The sequence below is a fragment of the Poeciliopsis prolifica genome, unplaced genomic scaffold (assembly GCF_027474105.1).
Source record: "Poeciliopsis prolifica strain line A6 unplaced genomic scaffold, Auburn_PproV2 SCAFFOLD012, whole genome shotgun sequence".
Taxonomy (NCBI): domain Eukaryota; kingdom Metazoa; phylum Chordata; class Actinopteri; order Cyprinodontiformes; family Poeciliidae; genus Poeciliopsis; species Poeciliopsis prolifica.
Window position 1 is genome coordinate 11,261,569 of NW_026562387.1, and position 20,655 is coordinate 11,282,223.

Here is a 20,655-nt window from a genome sequence, read left to right on the forward strand (position 1 = left end):
AGTTGGACTTCCAGTGACTGCTGCCATGTGGGAATTGAGTGAACTCTCTGACCCCCGCACGTGTCTGCCCGCCACCTGACGTCACACCATTCCGAGCAGGAGCGCAAAAACACCCGGAAGCGCTCGCGCCAGGCTTTGCGCCACGCGGCCGCTGCGCGACCTTCGCATCCGCGTCTTTATACGTCAACCCGGGCAGCGGAGGGAAAATGCGTCTGAACGTGAACTTCCACTTGTCCCTCCGTGCAAAAACAGTGCGGTGTCCCTTTAAAAGCGTCTGACAAAAAGCCCATATGATCCCCGAGCTCCAATCACCAATTCCTTCTGCAAAAGCAGTCTCTGCATTTTTGTCTGTCTGAACGCCACAGCTACACTCTTGAGGTGGGAAAAGAGACAGAGGAAAGGGCGATAAAAAAAAAAAAACTGCAGAAATGTGACAATCCAACGATCGTTTACATGGCGAGGGGGAAACCGCAGCGAAAGGAGTTATTCTGGGACTCCTTGGAGCCTCGCAGCGCTGGATCAAAATGGTAGGCTGCAGGCTGCATTTTTGTTTATTTTCTGTCCCTTTTCTTTCACCTGCAAGTTGAGCCGCTCAGCGGGGCCGACTGAACTTAACGCACTTCATCGTCGCGACGTCCTGCCAGGTTGTTGTTACCCGCCGGTTGCGGTGTTTGCAGAGAAGTTTGCAACTTGCGCACACGGCTGGAGTTTGGGAATCGAGGCTGCCCCTGAAGAATGCAGCTGCTGCTACAAGAGCTGAGGAGATGCGCGGAAGGAGTTAAATTCCTTCATCTCAGGGCGCTTCTGCAACAAACCACCGGGTCGTGATGGGCGCACATGTTCAGAGGTCGGGGGTGAAAGTAAAGGTGGCACTTTTTTTCCCTCTTTGTCTGAGCAGCACTTGTGCCTGAATGTTGTCAGGAAGAAATGTGCACAGAGAATCAGCTGAGAGGAAGAGATGTCACTGCCCATGTTTTCAGAACTTAGCCTGGTCGCACAGGTGCATCTCTGTAAATTGCAGTGGCATGTAAAAGTTAATTCATGCCAATAGTTCAATTCAGAAACATTTATTTAATTACTGTTATATTCCTTTTGATTAACCACATCTGAGCCAGATGTCAGAAGTGTCTTTGCAGGAGGAAAAGGACTGGACTGTTTATGTTTTTGCTAAATTGCTGGTGTTGCTCTTGGCTCTGTGGCATGTCGGTTACTTGCCATAAAGAGATGTCTACATAACACAAATTTCACTTTTTGAATGCAACTGCTGAAAAAGAATGTGCTTTCAATAATATTTAGATTTATCGACTTGCACCTGCATATAAATGGTTAAACGGGAATGTCATCTTTCATATAAAAATGTGATTCATTTTTACTCGTTTGCATCTGCTGTTTCTGTAAAGAACTATTTTTAAGATTTACAGAGGTAGCAACTCAGATTCTTAGCATATTCATCTTTCTTATAAATTTAAAAACCTTTTAATGAGATGGTAAAAAAAGTGTTGGAGTAACCAACTTTTTCTTCAGCTGTTTTAGTTTCAGATTAAAACAGCAAGTTGCTGCACACTGCCACACAGCTTTCCGAAAGGATCGAAAACTACTGCAAGACAGACAGTCTGTATCAAAACAACACTAAATAAGTGCTATAAATACTATCAATATACCCGAGCGTACAGGAAAGAGTGTGGCTGCTCCGGAGTCTGATAGTGAAGCCAACGGTCCGCTCTGGCTCCGGGGTCATTTCAGGATGCCTCATTAGGAAAGCATGTGGAGCTGGATGCAGTGGTGGAGTAATCCCAGCGCACGCTCACATCTGGAGGCTTGGGTTAATATCTGGGTCAGGTCAGCCAGGTCAGCCCTGGTGCTCACTGGGTGGCTTCTGCCAGGAGCTAAGAGGTATCATGGAGTTTGCTTATTGCTCTGTTTCTTTTTTTCTTCTTCTCTTTTCTCTGTTGGAAAGACATGAGAGAGAAACCGCAGCGTAGTTGGTGTGAGTACGGTGACTGTTATCCCTCGCTGATTTAAAGATAGTTTATCTCTGATTGTTTTTGGGCCTAGATAAATGCTGCAAGCACTTTATGTACCTCAAACGGGGTCGGTTTCATGTAAAGTCCCTGTTTCTCATTAGCCATATGTTACGTAACTAATGGTTGAATTACATGAGAGGCTCTCAAACCAAACCAGATGGAGATGAGGACTAGTGGTGTAGAGGCAAATAGAAACTATAAATGATGACAGAAAGAGGTATATTGTACAATAATGTAGAAAGATGCAAAGTTAAAATTGGTAAAAAAAAAAAAAAAAAGAGCTGCCACAAAGAGAACAACTCTTCTCTCTGTTATTTTCTGTTATGAAATAACAGAAAACTAAATTTCACAGGAATATTGAATGTGTGCAAATTATTCTACAACACAAACTTGCAACACGACGACCTCTAAGGGTTAAAAAAAACAATGTCGCAAAATGTGACCTGAAACATCACCATGTCAACCGCAGACAACAGTAGAAAAAGTATATTTATATTTAAGGAAATGAAAGCAGGTGAAAGTTCTCCTGTATTTAGTTGGCAGAATTTCTCTTCTTATTTGTATTATTTTACATCAGCATCATGAATTTGGACATCATTTCTCCACAGAAGGAAACAAATTGTAGCTCTGAAAGCTGTTTTTTTTCCTCATGACTGTACTTGCCCGTGTTTGTTAATCAGTCCGAGGTTTCATAGACTGCGATTGCTCAGTGTTAAACATCAACACACAGAGCATGTGCAGGCATGATAATCTCTTTGGTTTTCATTTAACAGCCCCTAATGTTTTTTTTGATAAGCACAAAATGTGAAACTAAGTACCACCTCAAAGATTCGCGAAACCACAAGGTGTTCTTTCTTTTTTAGTATGACTGTGTTTAGAGTACCAGCCATGTAGGTCGTCTCTTTTAAACAGGCCTGAGCAGCTTTTGTCTCTGTTTTCATGGCACTCCTGCCAAGCCGTGGATTTCTCTGTCTCCGAGTGGAGAGGGATGAAACCAACATCAGTCTTTGTTAAATCGTTACAGTGCAGCCATTCCTGAGACCTGACAACAAACGGCAGCAGGCAGGCTCAGGTCCTGGTGGGAGATCGGTTTTCTGAGAAACCCTTACCTCCGTGTAGGTGCTGCAGATTTATGCCACAGAGATTGGGAGCTGTGGACATCGCTATGCAGACGGCAAGGTCAGACGCATAGAGACACACTGAGCTTATGTAAGGGTTCTTTTGTCCACGTTCCGTCAAATGACATAAGGTTGTTTTAAAGAGGTTTCCTTCATTGAGATTTCTGTCTTTGAAGAGGAGCATATAAAAATGTCAAAACTGAAGTTAATTTTTTTGCTGACATGAGGAAAGCAAAGTGTCCGCTGTAAGGGATATCAAAGGATTAAAAAAATACACTTTTGAGGGATTTGGCATATATTTTACAAAATGGCTGATAAAATATTTCTGATTTTTTTTTCTTTTGGTTCTTATTTGCCCTCTAAGAATCTACCCCATAGCTCAGAAAAGTCAATCCAATTCTTTTTTGCGTAGTGTGTTTGAGACGATTTAAACTTCGGACCAATGTCAAACATAAGCCGGTAAAGAATCCACCTGACGTACTGGAAAGCAAATGAATTCAGAGAGCTCAGCACTCACCGAGCTGATCATCAGAAAACAAGAGAGCCGGGCAGTGAAGGAATGGAAAGCACAATCCGTTTGCAAAGCAAAGCTAACAATTCTTGTGAAACAAAAACACAGATTGTTCCCTGGCAGCTAAATTTGAAATCAAAAGCTGGTCGAAACAAATGGAGAAGCCTGAACAAGATAAACATGCAGGATGAGGTCTAACTATAACAAAAAGAAAATATTGTAGAGTATGAAATGATTGGAGTGAAGTGGTATTGACCAATAAATCACAAACCCAGATTGAAGCCAGAACGGAATGATTGAGATTTGGTCTAATACTCTTACTGCCGTCTTAACTGATGATGCAAATTGTTTATTGATCTGGATTTGACTGACACAATTTTATGGCAAATATTGCACTTGGCTTTTCTGTTGGCGTCATCAAAAATAATCAATCCATCAATCACTTGGGAAAGATTATTTGTAAAAATCAGTTTCTTTCTCTGCTTTTCCATGTGAATAACAGATCTTGTGTGTTATGTAACTTATCTATTTTAAATAACAGCTTTGAATGTAAATCTGAGTAACTGAGAAAACAGAGCATTTTATAATCTGGCACCAGGAATTTGCTTTTTGCTCACTGGCTGTTGCTTTAGAAAGCCAACGCTCTTATGTTTTTCTTCTCTGTCCTTTCTGACCTTCTCATGAAATATGCCAGCGGAATCCAAACTTGCTCACAGACACACATGTTCCTGACGGACTTGAGCGATTTCTCTGATGAGGAGCTCTTCATTTCAAGATATGAAGCAGATGATAAATATATTACAATATGTGTCAGTTGATGTCCGTCAGGCCTGCCTGTGCTCTATGTCTTCTGCAATTGTCTATGATAACCATCTTTATTGGTAGATGTTATTGGTAGAACTGTTAAAAAATGAACAGTTCTTGAGTCAGGATTGATTTTTGCAACTATTCAGATAGTGCCTTGCAAAACCATTGAAGTTGCCACAAACGAATGCATCTTGTTATAGACCAACTCAATCCCAGTTATAATTGTGAGATGGAAGAATGTGTTGGAGTAAAAGTCCAGACCTAAATCCAATTGAGAACCTGAGGCAAGACTTCAAAAAGTAATATTTAAGGACACTCTTCATCCACTCTGACTGAACGTGACTTGCCATTAAGCAAATATGGTAAAGTGGGCAAAACTCATAAAGTCATTTCAGAGACTTGCAGCAGCAAATTGTCTACTCATAAGGGCTGAATACAAATGCAAGCCACATTTTTTCATGTTCATTTATTGTACCTCCCAATCTTGCACCAGTTTGCAAAAGTCCAAAAAAACACTTTGTGATTTGTATTGTAACATGTCAAACTGTGATGGGATAATGAATGCCTCTGCAAGGCACTTTATGTGTTTGGAAACCCACATTAATCCCGGCAGGTTTCCACCGTCCTTGTTTGCTATTGCAAGTGGGCGTGTCGTGCAGGCTGCAGTGTGCTGGTTTGGGAACAGTGTGTTATAACTCCAACAGGGCAGTGTTGTGTGAAGCATCGTGGCGTGTGGAAGAGATGCCAGGCTGCACCACGGGCCCCTCTCTCTTGGCCAGGTTTCCTGACTCAGCGCTTCCTATACCAGATCACTGGCCCAGACACAAGCTTCCTGGCAGAGCATCAGTGTGGACGCTCCTGTCCCAGTGCGCTATTCTCTAGCCCTTCTCAGCCTGCGTGTGGCTCCTTTTGATTATCCAGCTTGCTCATCATCTCAGCTGCCTGTTGCCTCCTTTCAAAATGGCTTCGCATTAAGCAACACTTGGTCACACACGCGTCCCCTGCGGCCAAACCTGTCCCACACATGCTGTCAAATGTTTCCATCATGGACGTTGTCCAACATGCTGCTCCTGCTGGGTTCTTGTCCTTATTTTTGCTTGTGTCCCCCCCCAATTTCGTGCTCGGCTAAACTCGTATCACAGTCAGATTGGCTTGTCACCTGTGGTTGTATTAACATATAGATGGAAACGTGTTTTAAATCCGACAGTGTGAGGTGGTGGAGCTCCAGCAAGGCGAGACCTGGCTGAGTCCAAATCCCCAGAATGGGATGGAGCAAAATCCACAGTGGGGAGTGATGGGAGATTGGATGTCAGGGATTAGCACTGCAGGAATGCTGATAATATTGTCTTTATTAATTGCAGCCAGCGGTGAGTAATGTGGTTAGACAAGTAAAATATTTGAATAGACTGAAGGGTGTAAAATAATTAGCTCAAGTGGAAGAGAGGGAAAAAAACCAGTAGCAAGTTGAGAATTTTTTTTTTGTCCTTTATCTTATATGATTCTTCATTTCACCAGAAATAGTCTAATTTCATGTGCGTTAGCATCTTAGCTAATGAGTTTAGTGATTAAAACTATTATTTAGGTCTTTAAAGATCAGGATAAAATTCAGAATTTTCTGGTCAGTTTTACCGCATTCATAAAAAGAAAAGGGTTTAAATATTGGCTCTCCGTGAGGCCCTGACAGTATGATTATCTTCACTAAAGCACTTTGTTGCCGTGGTATCAACACAAGTATTTAAGTTTATCGAGTGGCTTCCATTTGAAAATACTTTCCAGTGTGCATTTTCAAACTGAAATGGCTTTATAAAGTCTTGAGGGAAAAAAAAACTTTTTCGGAATCGTTTTAAGAAGTTCACTGCTGAAAACATTAAGAGTCCTTCGCAAACCAACTAGAAAGTTTCCATCCTCACCACTCTTGTTTAGCCTCGGTCCAAACCAGACAGCAGCTGAGGAGTGAGCCATGAATCAGAGTTCACATCTTTGAGGATTCGGGTCTACCACAGTCAGCAAGCAAGGAGCTGCTCCGATGAGCACACATAGGACGCCGCATCAGTCATTACTCTGATGACTTTTTAATGACTGTCTGATTGGACTCCATCATGGATGACATGCCCTTGTCCCCTTTTGTTTGCTCTGTGGTCTTACTTCCTTCCAAGTTGAAGAGCTCTGATGTAACAAGGAGCCCAAACTCTCTGCTGTGAATTGTTACTATCCCGCACAGAGAGTTTGCAGCCAGAGCAGTCATAGTTTTGTTCTGAAATCCCCTCATGGTGACTAAGGGATATTCGTCTGTGTGCGTAGAGGCGGGCACTGTTCCTCTGCCATCTCGGTGTACCACCGAGCGAGATGAGGCCTGACACGATGCCCGCTCTCCTTCCTCTGGGTGTCAGTCATGTCAGGCCATGCTGCGTCCCTCCGCCGGAGAGCGCGCTGTGAGCAGGGCTGCTGAGTGTGCTCTTTGAAGGGCTCTAGGTCAAAGCAGCACGTAACGTCAGCCTTCCTTATTCATAGAGTACATGTCTGTATTTTGCCGGTTGAACGTATTTGTGAACGTGTAAGACGGTTTATCAAGCTTGCTGGGGATTTGAGGAGGTCGGTGTGAGTTGAGTTGCGCTGCAAATTGATTGCCGTTTGAAAGACTTGTGTGCTCTGTAAAGATGTGAAAGCACAACACTTATTTTTAACTCACGAAGTTCCTGTTAAAATGCCATTACAAGCCCCAACAACCTGACAACAACCTCATAAAACTACAGCTGCAGCAATTTTGAAGTTGACAGTTTGAGCCCTCTTTTCCCTGCACTTTATTGAGCATTTAGCACTTATTGCTAAAAAAGGTTTTTAGCATTATTGCTGAATGCCTTATCATGGCATTTAACATTACCAACTGGAAATACCACCCTTCATTAAATAGATTAGCTATTTGTATGATTTTCACAGTATTAACTCCAAACAAGAGTCTCTGTATTTATTCCTTAGAAGTTGCATCTTTACTTCAATTGAGATTTCTAAAAGGTCACCATCTTTTTCACATTGAAAACCCAAAACATCAAACAAGGCCATTTAGTTTAACCATGCTGAGACTTCCTGTTTTCTGTGAGTCTCACTCTCCAAAAAGCAGCCTGAATGAACCGCATATATGCATCTGCAGAAAATAGAGTTTAACTAACTTCTTGGAATCTTTCATGTTTCCTCTGACTTCATCTTTACAGCTTACTTTGGAACATGTGAAACTTTTGCCTGTCTCTAACACATATACTCTAACGTTTGTGTTGGTTAAATGCATTACAGTGTGGTCAGATCTTCAGCATTTTGCACGTTCTAGCCCATATGATATTAGTAAATTTCAGGTCTATAAAATGTCTGCGAAACTGTATTGAAGTTGCCAAAGGCTGGGAACTATTTGCAGCTTTCCCAATTATTTTCTAATAACACATACCATGTACTGTGCGAACACAGAAATAAGCAGATTGAACACTTGGCTCATTCTGCGCTGCATTCACTTATACTTGGACATTTGATATTTACCCATTTAATCACAATAGTTTTATATGCCATATGGGCATTAAAGTGCCAGCCCTAATTTAGAAACATTTTTAACCTTCTGAACATTGATAATGTGTTTTTCTTAAATTGTGGTCATGTCAAATTATGAATCCTAAAGGTTCTGTGCTTAAGGCAGCTTTATGCACATTATATTTGTTTGACCACCCAGCAATTCACATGTAATTTGAAACAACATATAGCTTTGAGTAAAGGTCACACCAAGGCAGGTTCTGTTCGAAGAGGAAGAGTTGAGTCAGTATAGTGTGTGGGCAGGCAGAGAAAGCTTTAACCCTCTGCAATGCCTCACCTCAGAGATTTCCTCCTGCCTGAGTACGACCTGCCCTCCCTCGCACTATTGATGCGTTCATGACTCTGACATTGGCCTTTGCTAATAGCTCAGTCTGTTTAACGGTCAGCAAGCAAATGAGATAGACTGGCTGGATGCTGCTTGTTTGTTATATTCTTTTGGTTTGTGCAGGAATGAGATGTTAAAACAAGTAATTCATAAAGATGAAGGTTCTATCTGTTAAATAGCAACAGCAGAGACCTCACACAGAATGCTGTTTGGATTTGGACGCCAGAGTTGGAGTCGTAAATCCACTTGGGCCCAGAGCAGGACTGGGCCCAACAAACGGCCCTGGCGCTTTTGGCCATGGCGGCCCACCATGATTATTTATACGGCACACCACGTATAAGACTATATATGTGCAGATTGTGTTGTTTGAAAGGCTAAAATAAAGCATAGCAGCCTGCAAGGAAAAGAGTAAAAAGAGGACACAACTCGGTATTATTTGAAAACAAAAGCTATGAAAGTAATTTTCTCTCACACACACACATCTGTACACAAATGACTCCTTGTGAATGCTTCAAGTCTGACTGAACAAAATAACTCTTGTATTTTCTATGTTAAGTATTTCAAAACTTTAGCTGCAATTTCTCCAGACAATAGTGAAGACGTGTGTCAAATCTATTTTTTAATTATTAGTTCTAATTTTTTAACTTTCTTCTTTTTATTATTATTTTATCTTTTAATTTACTATTACTACTGCTATTAGGTTAGCTCAAACGACAAAATCTGACAAGTTTGGTCAAAGGAGAGGAGAGTGGCTGAGAGATTTAATTATATTAACTCAATGTTCTTCAAGAAAATAAACCAATCCGCTGTAATGACTGACAAAAACTGTTTATATGCTTTTATGGTTAAAATACGGCCGCCCCGGACCAGTCCATTGATGCGAGTCGGCCCCACGGGTATCGCCCGCTGCACCAGGTGACCAGCCCACCCCTCTGTGAGCCCCCTTGTGTAAGGTGTGGGGTAATAGTGGCCAGTAGTGAAATTAGCAAGTGGCACTTCATCCTTACAGTCTGGATCAGGTCCAGTCGAGCCGAGATCATGCCAGAATCAAACCATCCATCTTGACTTGGCTGATCTAGGTGAGGTTTCCACATGGTTCCTTTAATCACTTTGACTGACACGCTCACTTTGACACCAAAGTAACATCTGAAGGTAACGAGTCCAGGAGTAAATTAACTACAACGTGATAAGTTATCTTTTTTTGCCCTCTCTCTTAAGTAATGCAGGCTCCACTCAGGCAGAGCTGTAATTTTGTGCATCATCCATCACAGCTGCAACCCAACTGGATTAAACATAAAGTGCCAGAAGAGTCAGAAAGTTAAGCTTTCAATCAAAGGACTCTTGTCATATCTTTTGCACTTCATTAGCTTTCAGGAATATTTTTTTTCTTCAGAATCTGGCTATCTTTGACAAGTGGCACGTACCTGCATAAAATGCTTTGACCTTGAATGTTGCAGCTGTTAAATGAAAGGCTTAAAATGAATTAAAGGGACTTCTGCCTCTCAGTGGTTAAATTTATTAGACTGCAGAGCTTCTACCTTTCTAATTGGTAAGTTATTTGAATTTAAAAATACGCATGGCAGCACATGCATGCAAACAGCACACGTCAGGGCATTGACTTTATAATCTTAGTTAACTTTATCATAAAAAAATTTTATGTTTTTCTCGCAAATTTGCGCATTTCTGACATAATATCCAAGTTTTTTCTTGTAGATATGGAAATCCTTTCAAAATTTCAGGATTTTTGGCAGATATTTACTGTGGTATTAAAATAGTACATGGCCAAATGCTTGTTTTTTCTTTTCTCTACAAAGTATTTGATTGCTGGCAGAGGATTGAGATACACAACGTTTTGACCACAAAGCTGATCACCAACCCTAGTTCCTCAAAACCTTTGAATACAGATAGTGCAGGAAAATGCTAAGCTTCTAGCTTGTGTTGCTCCTAGTTGTTAGCAACAATTTGAATCATCATTTTCCAATTTGCAACTAGAAAAAGACAGTTGAATGCAGTGACGTTTACTGATCAGAGCTCAGATTTCCAAGAAAATGAACAAAAACTCTCTTCCTAAAATATCTTGTGACGTCCACTCTGCTGGTCCATATTGGACTTCCAGGTTCATCCTGTCCAACTTTCACAGACCAAGATTAAACAAAACCACCTGGTGAGACTCGATTGCATCTGAAATGAAGTTAGTGTGAATGTGCACTCATGTTAGCTCGATCATCATGATGCAGACAAGCATGTCGAGCCCTTAGCAAGTGAGAGATTAAACATTTGTAATCTTTCATAGTCAGGATTTTTTTTTTGCCAAACAACAACTTTCCCTTTCACTAAATCACATCCAAAGGATTAAAATATTCTGTATCAAAGTGAAAAATGATTTTATTTGACTTAACTGTGTGACCTTTGAAAGCTGCTTTGTGAAACGGGCCCTTTGAGGCCCCTACAGTGCAGAGGGATCTTGTCACATTGCTGTCTTGGACCAGTGATGAAATAATCTGTGACTGAACTGTTAGTGCGATGCTTTGATTGAAGCCAGTATAATAGTCGCCCTGCGTCGGGGTGTACGGGTAATCTTCATTACTGTGAGTTTGTCTCAGGTCGAGCCACATATGAATAATGTAGAGTGAGGCATTTGACTGAGAGGCTGGTTAAAGGAGGCGCTCCTCTGACGGTGGAAAACACGCTCTCTCTCTGACATTTCCGAGAAGACAGAGAGATCATGGGAGTTGGATTAGAGTTCATGCTCAGTTTGTTTGGTTGCAGTACGATTGTTTCCTGCTGAATTAGGGTCTTATAAAGCATCCGTCAGTTTGAAACAAAGTTCCTTATGAATTTACCAAAAGCTCTTTGTTATTCAGGAACCTGTTGATTATTACTCAGACCATCTGCGTTTGAATGTTTTTGTTGCAAGCAAAAAGCAGTGCAGCGTTTTTTGTTTATGGATGAATCTGTGATGGAATCCTTTTTTTTTTTTTTGTAGATTTGTGCAAAACCTGCAGGTTTGTATATTTGCATTTCTGTGCTGATTATTTGTTTTCATTGCTGACCATCTGACACTAAAACTGATCTTAAGTCTGACTTGAATTACACATTGGATAACACTAGCCTGAGTTTAAAACCATTTGGTTCACACCGTCTTTTTGTAAAACTAATAATTCCTTCTGTGATTTTGACAGTACGGTGCCTGGGCTCTTTTTTTCTGACATGACTTGGTCTTCTACATACAGCTTAAAATTCAAGTCTTTGTTCTGAGGTTACTTTGCTTCTTTTCCCTATTTGCTTTTGGATGAAATATAAGGAGACATTTGTAATGTTTTCTTTTTTGATTTTTGATGACTTTTTGGTGTTTGGTTCAACTTTTCACTGTGGTGTTGGATTCTTATGACATAAGATTGTAGTGAAATAAGCACTTTTTCACACAATAGACTGTGAACAGTTTTGTGCTAAATTTTTAATTCATTTTGTAAAAATCAAGTTGACTGACTTTATGAAAAGATTAATCTTGGCCATATAAATATAAGGACATGTGAATAAAACTGTCTGAAAAACACTCAAAATCTGAGTCTGTTGGACCAGAACTCCATCATTATATTAAACAAACAAAAGTAGAAATATTTTGGATAAAAAATTTCCAGTTTTTTGGTCCGACAAAAAGTGGTGGCACCTTCCTTTCCCAATCAGCTTAAAGAAATAAAATCCAACAATTTTGTTTATTTCAAACATTTCTATCCGACCTCCAGTCCAGGCCTTCAGCTTGGTTGCTTTGGTTCCTGAAGGTAGACCAGGTCATTATTGACCTTGGAGTGAAACTTACACTTTGAAATTTACAACTGTAGCATTTTACCCTCAGGCAATGTCTGAAGCCTTGTGCTGAGGGAGATATCCCAATCTTTGTTCCTCTCATTCTGAGTTCAATTTAGCAGCTCAGAACTATGAATAAATCTAAAACTAGATAATTGAATTCCTCGAACAGAGCGGATTCTCAAGGTTAGGAGAGAATGCAAATCTATTTCTCAGCCTGAACAATGACAACAAAGCATTATAAATCCTAATGAGGAAAATATGTGATGGAAAAATGGTGCAAAGAGCAGAAAACGGTGCATTTCATCCCCATCCAGAATTGAATCTGCTACATAGAAGTTTATCGTTTTAAGTTAATGTCATTATGTCGTGGTAATTTAGCTGGATCATTTACAGCATTTAGTATAAGCGCCGTTCGTATCAGCGCTTTTAAATTACTCCTGAATTCTAATATCTATTATTTGTTTAGAGGATTAGCAAGTATTTATTCAACAAGGTTTCCCTAATTATTTCTCCTGACATGTTTTGTTGTGTGCATGATTCGTCTTCCCTCGGGGAGAGTGTACCAAGTGGGTGTGCTGCTGGGCCCGACTAATAGGAGGAGGAATGGCATTGAATACCAATTCACAGGCCGGTCAGTCCTTGCAGAGACACCAGACACTGTGTTTTTGTCTGGTGTGTGTGGGTTTGGTGGAAGATTGGACATCCCATGTGTGTGCTGTGTTCGTGTGTGCGCGCGGCCGCCTGCACTCTGTTTGCTTGCCGCTGTGTCCTCAGTCACATCCCGTCTGGATCGAAACCCTGCCCTTCCTGTGCTAAAATAAACCCACCTTGGGATGTCGAGGACCTTGCACAGAGTGCTGATTGTTACACCTTTGATTTCTCTCCGACTTGGGTCACACGCTGCTTGCAGCCCAACACTTTAAAGCATGCACAGAAACTGGCATGAGAGTTTATTTTTGCATCATTTACTTAATTATTTGATTTGACTTTTTGGATCACAGAAGTTGACAGAATTTTACTGTTCTTGTTTATTTCTTTTTGTCTTCATGCTTTCCTATCAATATTAGTTTGCACATAATTTATTTTCAGCTTTAAAAAAAAAACTCCCTTTCCTATAAATGGCCCTAATCAGAGAAACTCAATGGCAGAAATATTACATATATGAGATGTTGAAGTTTTAAAATTTATGAATTAATTATGAGTGGTTTCATACTTATTTTCTTTGTTGTACTGTATTTTGAGTTGGGGGATTTAATTACCAGAAATGTAGCAAAAAATGAAGCAAACATTTCAAAAGTTCTGCGTGTACCAATGACTAAGTTGTAATTACAGGAATTAATAGTCATATTTTTAGACCTGGGTCATAATCTGCAAATTTGTTTCACTCTTTTCAACTGTTCTTGCTCCAACACACACACGCACACACACACGCGCACACACAAACACACACTGATTCATTTTGGTCAATTATATTCTGAGCAATTTGTCTATGGAAAATTTAAGCTAAATTAAGAGACACCAGCTTACCTAACATGCGTGTTTTGGGCAGGACGAGGTGTACCGAGAGACTCTGAGCCAAGCAGAAACATTCTAGGACCTTCTTATTTTAAGGCAACAATTGTAACTACTCACACTTCTTAAACAAACTTTAATTTAACTTAGTAAGTAGCAGTGGGCAAAAGCCTGAATCATGCAAAACCGTGATTCTTAAAGAACAGAGCTGGGAATCCATAGTTTTGTCTTTTTTTTTTTCTGTCACTTAAATTCCTTTTATGTGAATTTTGAAGAACTCTTTGTCTCTATTTTGGTTTCAGCTCATAGTGGAGAAGACCACAGACTTCCCCTCTGCTGAGTTTTCTCTAGTGGAGGATGTGGCTCTGCACTTCACCTGTTTGATGGACAGGCTGAATGAGCAGCGCCTCTTCCAGCCTGACCTTTGTGACGTGGACATCGTGTTGGTGCGCCAGCGCAGCACTTTTCCTGCCCACAAGGGAGTACTGGCAGCCTACAGCCCCTTCTTCCATTCTCTTTTCGCCCAAAGCAAACAGCTGCGGCGCGTGGATCTGTCCCTGGATGCCCTGACTTCTCAGGGCCTCCAGCAGATCCTCAACTTCATTTACACCTCCAAGCTGCTGGTGAGCAGCAGCACCGTCCGGGACGTGTTGAACGCTGCCACCGTGCTTCAGATGAGTGACATCGCGGCGTCCTGTCGAGATCTCCTCAGCAGCCACTCGCTGAGAGCCACCTGCAGAGAGATGGCCAATCAGGAAGGGTTTGACCCAGCTGAGATGCCTCCCTGCCAGCTGTACCGGGAGATCAAACAGGAGTCTGAGCTTGGCAGGGTCTACACGAGAGAAGGCAGCAGCCTGTTCTCCATTAGAGTGGAGGAGGTGGGAAAGATTGCTGCCCAGACAAAGCAGTACTATCAGAAAGAGGAGGGTCCCGGAGGCGGGGCCAGCACGGGTGTGACCACTCTCTGTAAAGTGGAGGGCGGCGGAGAGGAGTCAAAACCAGCGGATGGTCACACCTCCTTCAACAGAGATCAGATCATTGTTGAAGTCAACCTCAACAACCAGACCCTGAACGTCTCAAAGGGATCCGATGGAAAATCTTCCACAGTCATAGAACCCATGTTTGGCCATTGTCATGAAAATGAGAGAGACTCTGAGGGTGATGAGGACGATGAGATGGAGAATGGTGACGGACATGAAGAGGAGGGCGATGAAGATCTAAAGAGGACAGACATACTGGGGCATAACAGTGGAGAGGAAAATGAGGAGGAGGAGGAGGAGAACACCCTAAACATTCCTGGACTGGAGCAGCCCACCATAATGGATCGACCTCGCCGGGGAACCAGAGCCTTAGCCGTGGTGGGCGCCACTGCTATGCGTCAGACGCTCGCAGAGGCCACCCTGACCAATCAGCGACAGGGCGGGAAGAAGGCACTGGATGCAGAGGGCCTAGGTCAGAAGGTCAGGCTGGAGGAAAAGCAACACTTCCCGTGTAAAAAATGCCCTCGCATCTTCAACAACCGCTGGTACCTGGAGAAGCACATGAACGTCACGCACAACCGCATGCAGATCTGCAACAACTGTGGGAAGCGCTTCCTGTTGGAGAGTGAGCTGCTGCTGCACCAACAGACAGACTGTGAGCGGAGCATCCAGGTTTGAACTGCTTACGCTCTCACATTTCAGAGTTCAGATTATGGGGAAGTGGAAGGAACAGCAGAACTGCCTTTCAAAGTTGTATACAAAATTCTGAAAATGTGGCATTTACTTGTATTCAACCATCTGTGCCAGTACTTTGTGCAACCACCTCTGCTGTCAATCAAGCACAAGTCTTTTTGTGCTTGATTGAGATAGAGCAATGTTTATTTTGAAAATTTATGTGAACATAAATTTTCAAGTCTTCCAACAAATTCTTGGTTAGAATTTTAACCCCTCAAACATGCCAAACCCTCTTAAACCCAGTAATCACAACATCTCCTCTTCTTCATTGTATGCTTTGAAAGTGTGTGACCTGCGGAAAGGCTTTCAAGAAGCTGTGGTCGCTGCACGAGCACAACAAGATAGTCCACGGCTACGCAGAGAAGAAGTTCTCATGTGAGATCTGCGAGAAGAAATTTTACACCATGGCTCACGTCAGGAAGCACATGGTCGGTGAGTGACACTGCCATCAACTATTTCCTTGGATCACCTCGTTCCCTTGTGTACTTTGGGCTTCCTCCTCTACAACTTTTTAATTGTTAAGCAGGATTTGTTTTGGGTGTTGCTTTCCTTTTCCACTTTTGCTAGAGCATAGCCATCTTACTTTCCCAGACTGCTTGTGTACATCCATCCAAGATATCTTGCATATATTATCTGTTGTTCATATTTACAGTGCCTGTAAAAAGTATTCACTCCTTGGATGTTTTAACAAATCAGTTATGGTTAACAGATTTGTGAACTTTTGAAAAAAATAAGAAAAAAATAATATTTCTACCAAAATGATGACAATTAAATGTAAAACGTAACATTAGAGTTTGTATAAAAGTCACCAAGTTGAAGGTAGAATTTTATAGATGCACCTTAAGTGTAGAGTCTGAGTAGGTCTGAGTCGGACTTGCACTTCTAGATGGTGAAGTTTTACTCACTTTTTCCATCCACAACTGTTTAGTATGAGCTCTGTCAAGTGTAGCCACAAATTCTTTATCGGATTGAGGTCTGGGTGTGTTTTTAATGTTTGTGTATTTTGTTGTTTGTGTAGCCCATACTAAGGACATGCCGTTTACCTGTGAAACGTGTGGAAAGTCGTTCAAGCGCAGCATGTCCCTGAAGGTCCACTCTCTGCAGCACTCAGGAGAGAAACCCTTCAAGTGTGAGGTTTGAGATCCCTTTTTCAGTGCTGTAGGAGTTTTTAAGACTTGTAAGAAATGACCATGGTGGTGAAATCCAGCTTTGCTAGCCTTTTATTACAATAAGGATCCCAGTTATTGCAGCTTTTGCCTTTGTTGCATGTCTCTTCTATTAAAAATCCTATTTTACAGCATTCCATCAAAAACAGCCTCTAATTTGATGTTGACCATGTTAGTTTGATTGAGCACTGCCTCCTCCAGAAGTGATTTTTAGAAGACTGATCAAGTGTGTCCACTGTGTGCCATTTCAGAGCTGCAGCGAGCGCTTCCAGTACAAATACCAGCTGCGTTCACACATGAGCATCCACATCGGACACAAGCAGTTCATGTGTCAGTGGTGCGGAAAGGACTTCAATATGAAGCAATACTTTGACGAGCATATGAAGACGCACACTGGTAAGTCACTTTTGCCACACTTGTAAGCGTTACAGAGTTATTTCATAGTTTGGGAAAGAATTACATGCATACTCTTGTCAACAATTCTCTGTTTTTTTCATATTTTATGCATAAAATGACACAATATATCACACAGGCAGTATTTTTGTTTTTGCTTTATTGCACCTAATTTTGGTCCTCTGTTGTTTTATTTAGCACATTATTGTGCTAAATCATTATTGAAATACTATTATTGAAATAACAATAACAGTATTGTTATGTTGTTAATTAGCATTATATTATTTCATTATGTTGTTAACAATGAGCATTATGTTATTAAGTAAGTTAGTCCCCTGTGTGGCTTGCGGCAAGCCACACAGGATTTTTATTACTTTTTTTCTTCTGTATTGGCTTTCCTCATGCCGGTAATCCATAAAGGGCAGATTGGTGTAGTTTATTCCTAATATGTATTCAGATTCTCAGAGCTGTGAATCTCAACCATTCCTTCAGTCACTATGAGCCTCCTTGTTGCTTCTCTGATTTGTATTCAATTTAAATCCTAATGAAATATGTTGACGGTTTATCAAATAAATGCTTATCAAAACTTTTGCAAGCCATTATAAAAACACTTAACAGTAAATACTAACCTTGAATGAAAGGCAGGGGGTAAATAACCCTTTCTAATTAGACTCATTGGGCATTTCTTCAAGTTATCTAAGGCTTTAAACTTTAATGCTTAAGATGCATGACACAGCTCTGGTGCCCTTTATCCTTCAGGAGAGAAGCCGTACATCTGTGAGATCTGTGGGAAGAGCTTCACGAGTCGGCCCAACATGAAGCGCCACCGCCGCACCCACACCGGAGAGAAGCCGTACCCCTGCGAGGTGTGTGGTCAGCGCTTCCGCTTCTCCAACATGCTCAAGGCCCACAGGGAGAAGTGCTTTCACGTCACCAACCCTATGGTGGTCCCAAACTGCGGTGACCCCCTCAACCTCAACCTGCCCCTCGTCTCCCCTGCCGTGGACTCTTCTGGTCCAGCGCAGCTGGGAACGCCATCCTCCGCCGCCACGCCCTCTGCCGCGTCCAGCCCACAGCTCCTCCACAGCACCCAGCTGCCTCTCTCTCTGCTGCACCCCATGGGCGGGCTGGCTACTGCCTCACAATTACCCCCACCACCTCCCTTGTTTTCTGCTGGTAGGATGAACTCCAACAACTAACAAATTTCTGTAGCATTTAAAGCACTTTGTTTGGCTTCTTCTTGTTTAAGAGCAGACTCACAGCGGGAGATTGACATTTACACAAAAGACAAAACTGAAAAAAAGGCTAGACATAGACCTCGTAACAGACTCTTTCATCTGCATAAATAAGAAATAGTTATTTTTTACTCAGCTAAATACAGTATATAACCTCAAAGTCCTATCCAAACTTTTACACCACACTTATAAATCCAGAGTTTTGCACAACAAATAGATTGTAACATCCTTTACCAAATAACTGTTACACATGGTCATAAAAGATGAGAGTAAAATATTTTTGTTCTCTGCCAGGATGTAGCGCTCAGTTTCAGTCTGACCCAGCAATAACCAAACGCTCATTTTGACTTTGAACATGTATTCGTTTGTGACGTCACCAATAACCAAACCTGTAGCTCCGTTGCTATGGATAAGTAATGTAATATAGCGTTTATAATCGATCCTGCACCTTACATTTGCCTCCTGTGACATTTGATATGTGCTCCTTTTTTTTTTGTTTTTTCTGGTTGTGGTTGGGTGATTCGTGGCTTTAGTTTCAAAAGACATTAGAGAGGTTATAATGTGTGTAGTGGAGTGAGTGTGTTGTTTTTTTTTTTGTTTTGTTTTTTTTGTCTGTATTGGTGTGTTAGAGTGATCTGTGAAGCAGAGCCTGGAACTGAGAGTCTTCAGAACAACAAATTCACACTTGAGCTTCCACAAAGTCAGCAGATGAAGATATCCGCGACTCTTATGTTTGGCTTCCCTTAACCATCCCAAGTCTCTTACAGGTCTGACTATTTATGTACACTGTCTTGCAGAACCATTCACTCCTGTTGAACTTTTTTTCACATTTTGCGTTGCAACCACAAATTTTAATATATGATTTTTGTTTATTTGATATTCCAACACAGAGTAGTGCATGAGTCTGAGGCAGAAGGAAAAAAATTGTGCATGATTTTCTCATTTTTTTTACTCTTGCAAAAAGGGTTTTTTTTTTACTTAAAGCCTTGTTCAACCACATCTCACTGTGGTTTCAGCTGAAAGTCTTTTCATCAGCTTTACATCTCTAGAGATGGTAATTTGTTCATTTTTCTTTGCAAAAAAAAAAAAAGCCCAAGCAAAAAAAAAAAAAGCTCAAGCTCAGTCAGATTGGGAGGAGAGTGTCTGTAAACAGGACTTTTTAATATTCTCAATTTGGACTTTGGCTGTGCCATTCTAATACATGAGCAAGCTTGGACTTTAAACATGTCATCATTGCTCTGTCTGCATGTTTAGGGTTGTCTTTCCCAGGCTCAAGTTCTTTGCTTCCTCTCACATGCTTTTCTCAAAGATATCCCTGTATTTTGTCCGTTTTCCCATCAGCTCTGACCAGTTAGCCTGCCTCTGTTGAAGAAAAGCATCCTCACACTATGCGTTACAATCATGATGGTGTGTTCAGGGATGTCTGATGTTGGAGTTTTTATTGTGTGTACCTTTGGAAATTTACGCCACAATGTTTGGTCTCTTTGGTCCACCTACTTCAGCATGTGGTCTTTGTGCTGTTTCATACATGCTACGCTGCAAGCATGACTTTAAATGGCTTCCTCTTTTCACTCTTCAATGGGACCATATTCTTTGAGTGCAAGACTATTAGTTCTGAGGTCAAAAGAATCTACCACCTGCATCGTGGCTCTCTGCAGCACCTTCAGAGCTTTGGCTCTTGGCTGCTTCTCTTATTAATGTTCTCCTAGCCTGGTCTGTCAGATTAGTTGAATGTTTGTGAAAGCAATCGGTTGCACTGGATTTTATTTAGAGGTGTCAGAGTGAAAGGTCCCACATACAAATACATGCCACACTTTTCAGATTTTTGCTTGTAAAATTATTATTATTTTTTTAAATATCTGTTTTTGGTTTATCACTATAAATCAAAAAATCTGCTGCAGTTTGCTGCTTTGTTGTGACAATTCATGATAAAGTTCAATACCTATGCAAGGCACTGTATATATAGTCAGAGATGTAAGACAACGGGGCATTTTTCTGTGACTGCTTATATACTAGGTCCAAAACCTCATGTACTCAAACCGTATAGCTGTACTTGTATATCACGTACTAATGTTATTAGTAAAGTTGAATACTGTTTATTCCTTCAGAGAGGAAATTCAGAGACGTTTGCTCGCAAAACTGAATGTGTGCTTTTGATCCATACACCATTTAACTCGTATTGTAAATGATCAAATCCCAGAAACAACAACTCAAAGCCTAAGTTTTCTAAATAACATTAACTGTATATATTTTGTTAAACATTAATTTGTAACTACAAATTAAAGTTATTTACTTGCAGTACAATACATTATTAATGAAGTACAGATTATTATTAAAAGGACTAATTTTAAAGTATATGGAGAGGGTTTTTGTTGCTTCTTACTCAGAGTTTAAGTTAGAAAGTAGACCCCACACAAAGAAATATGAATCATTTTTTATACTTGATGTTAATTTGTACATCATTTC

General features: G+C 41.1%; 1 protein-coding gene across 1 annotated transcript; it reads left to right on the forward strand.

The window, feature by feature from the left end:
• The first annotated feature begins 160 nt into the window (after positions 1-160).
• zbtb47b (zinc finger and BTB domain containing 47b) lies at positions 161-19,216 on the forward strand. Its single transcript, XM_055037294.1, has 6 exons — positions 161-527; positions 13,983-15,332; positions 15,680-15,827; positions 16,414-16,529; positions 16,813-16,957; positions 17,714-19,216. The coding sequence occupies exons 1-6, from the start codon at positions 525-527 to the stop codon at positions 18,151-18,153; spliced, it is 2,202 nt and encodes a 733-aa protein (XP_054893269.1). The 5' UTR covers positions 161-524; the 3' UTR covers positions 18,154-19,216.
• Positions 19,217-20,655: the final 1,439 nt, after the last annotated feature.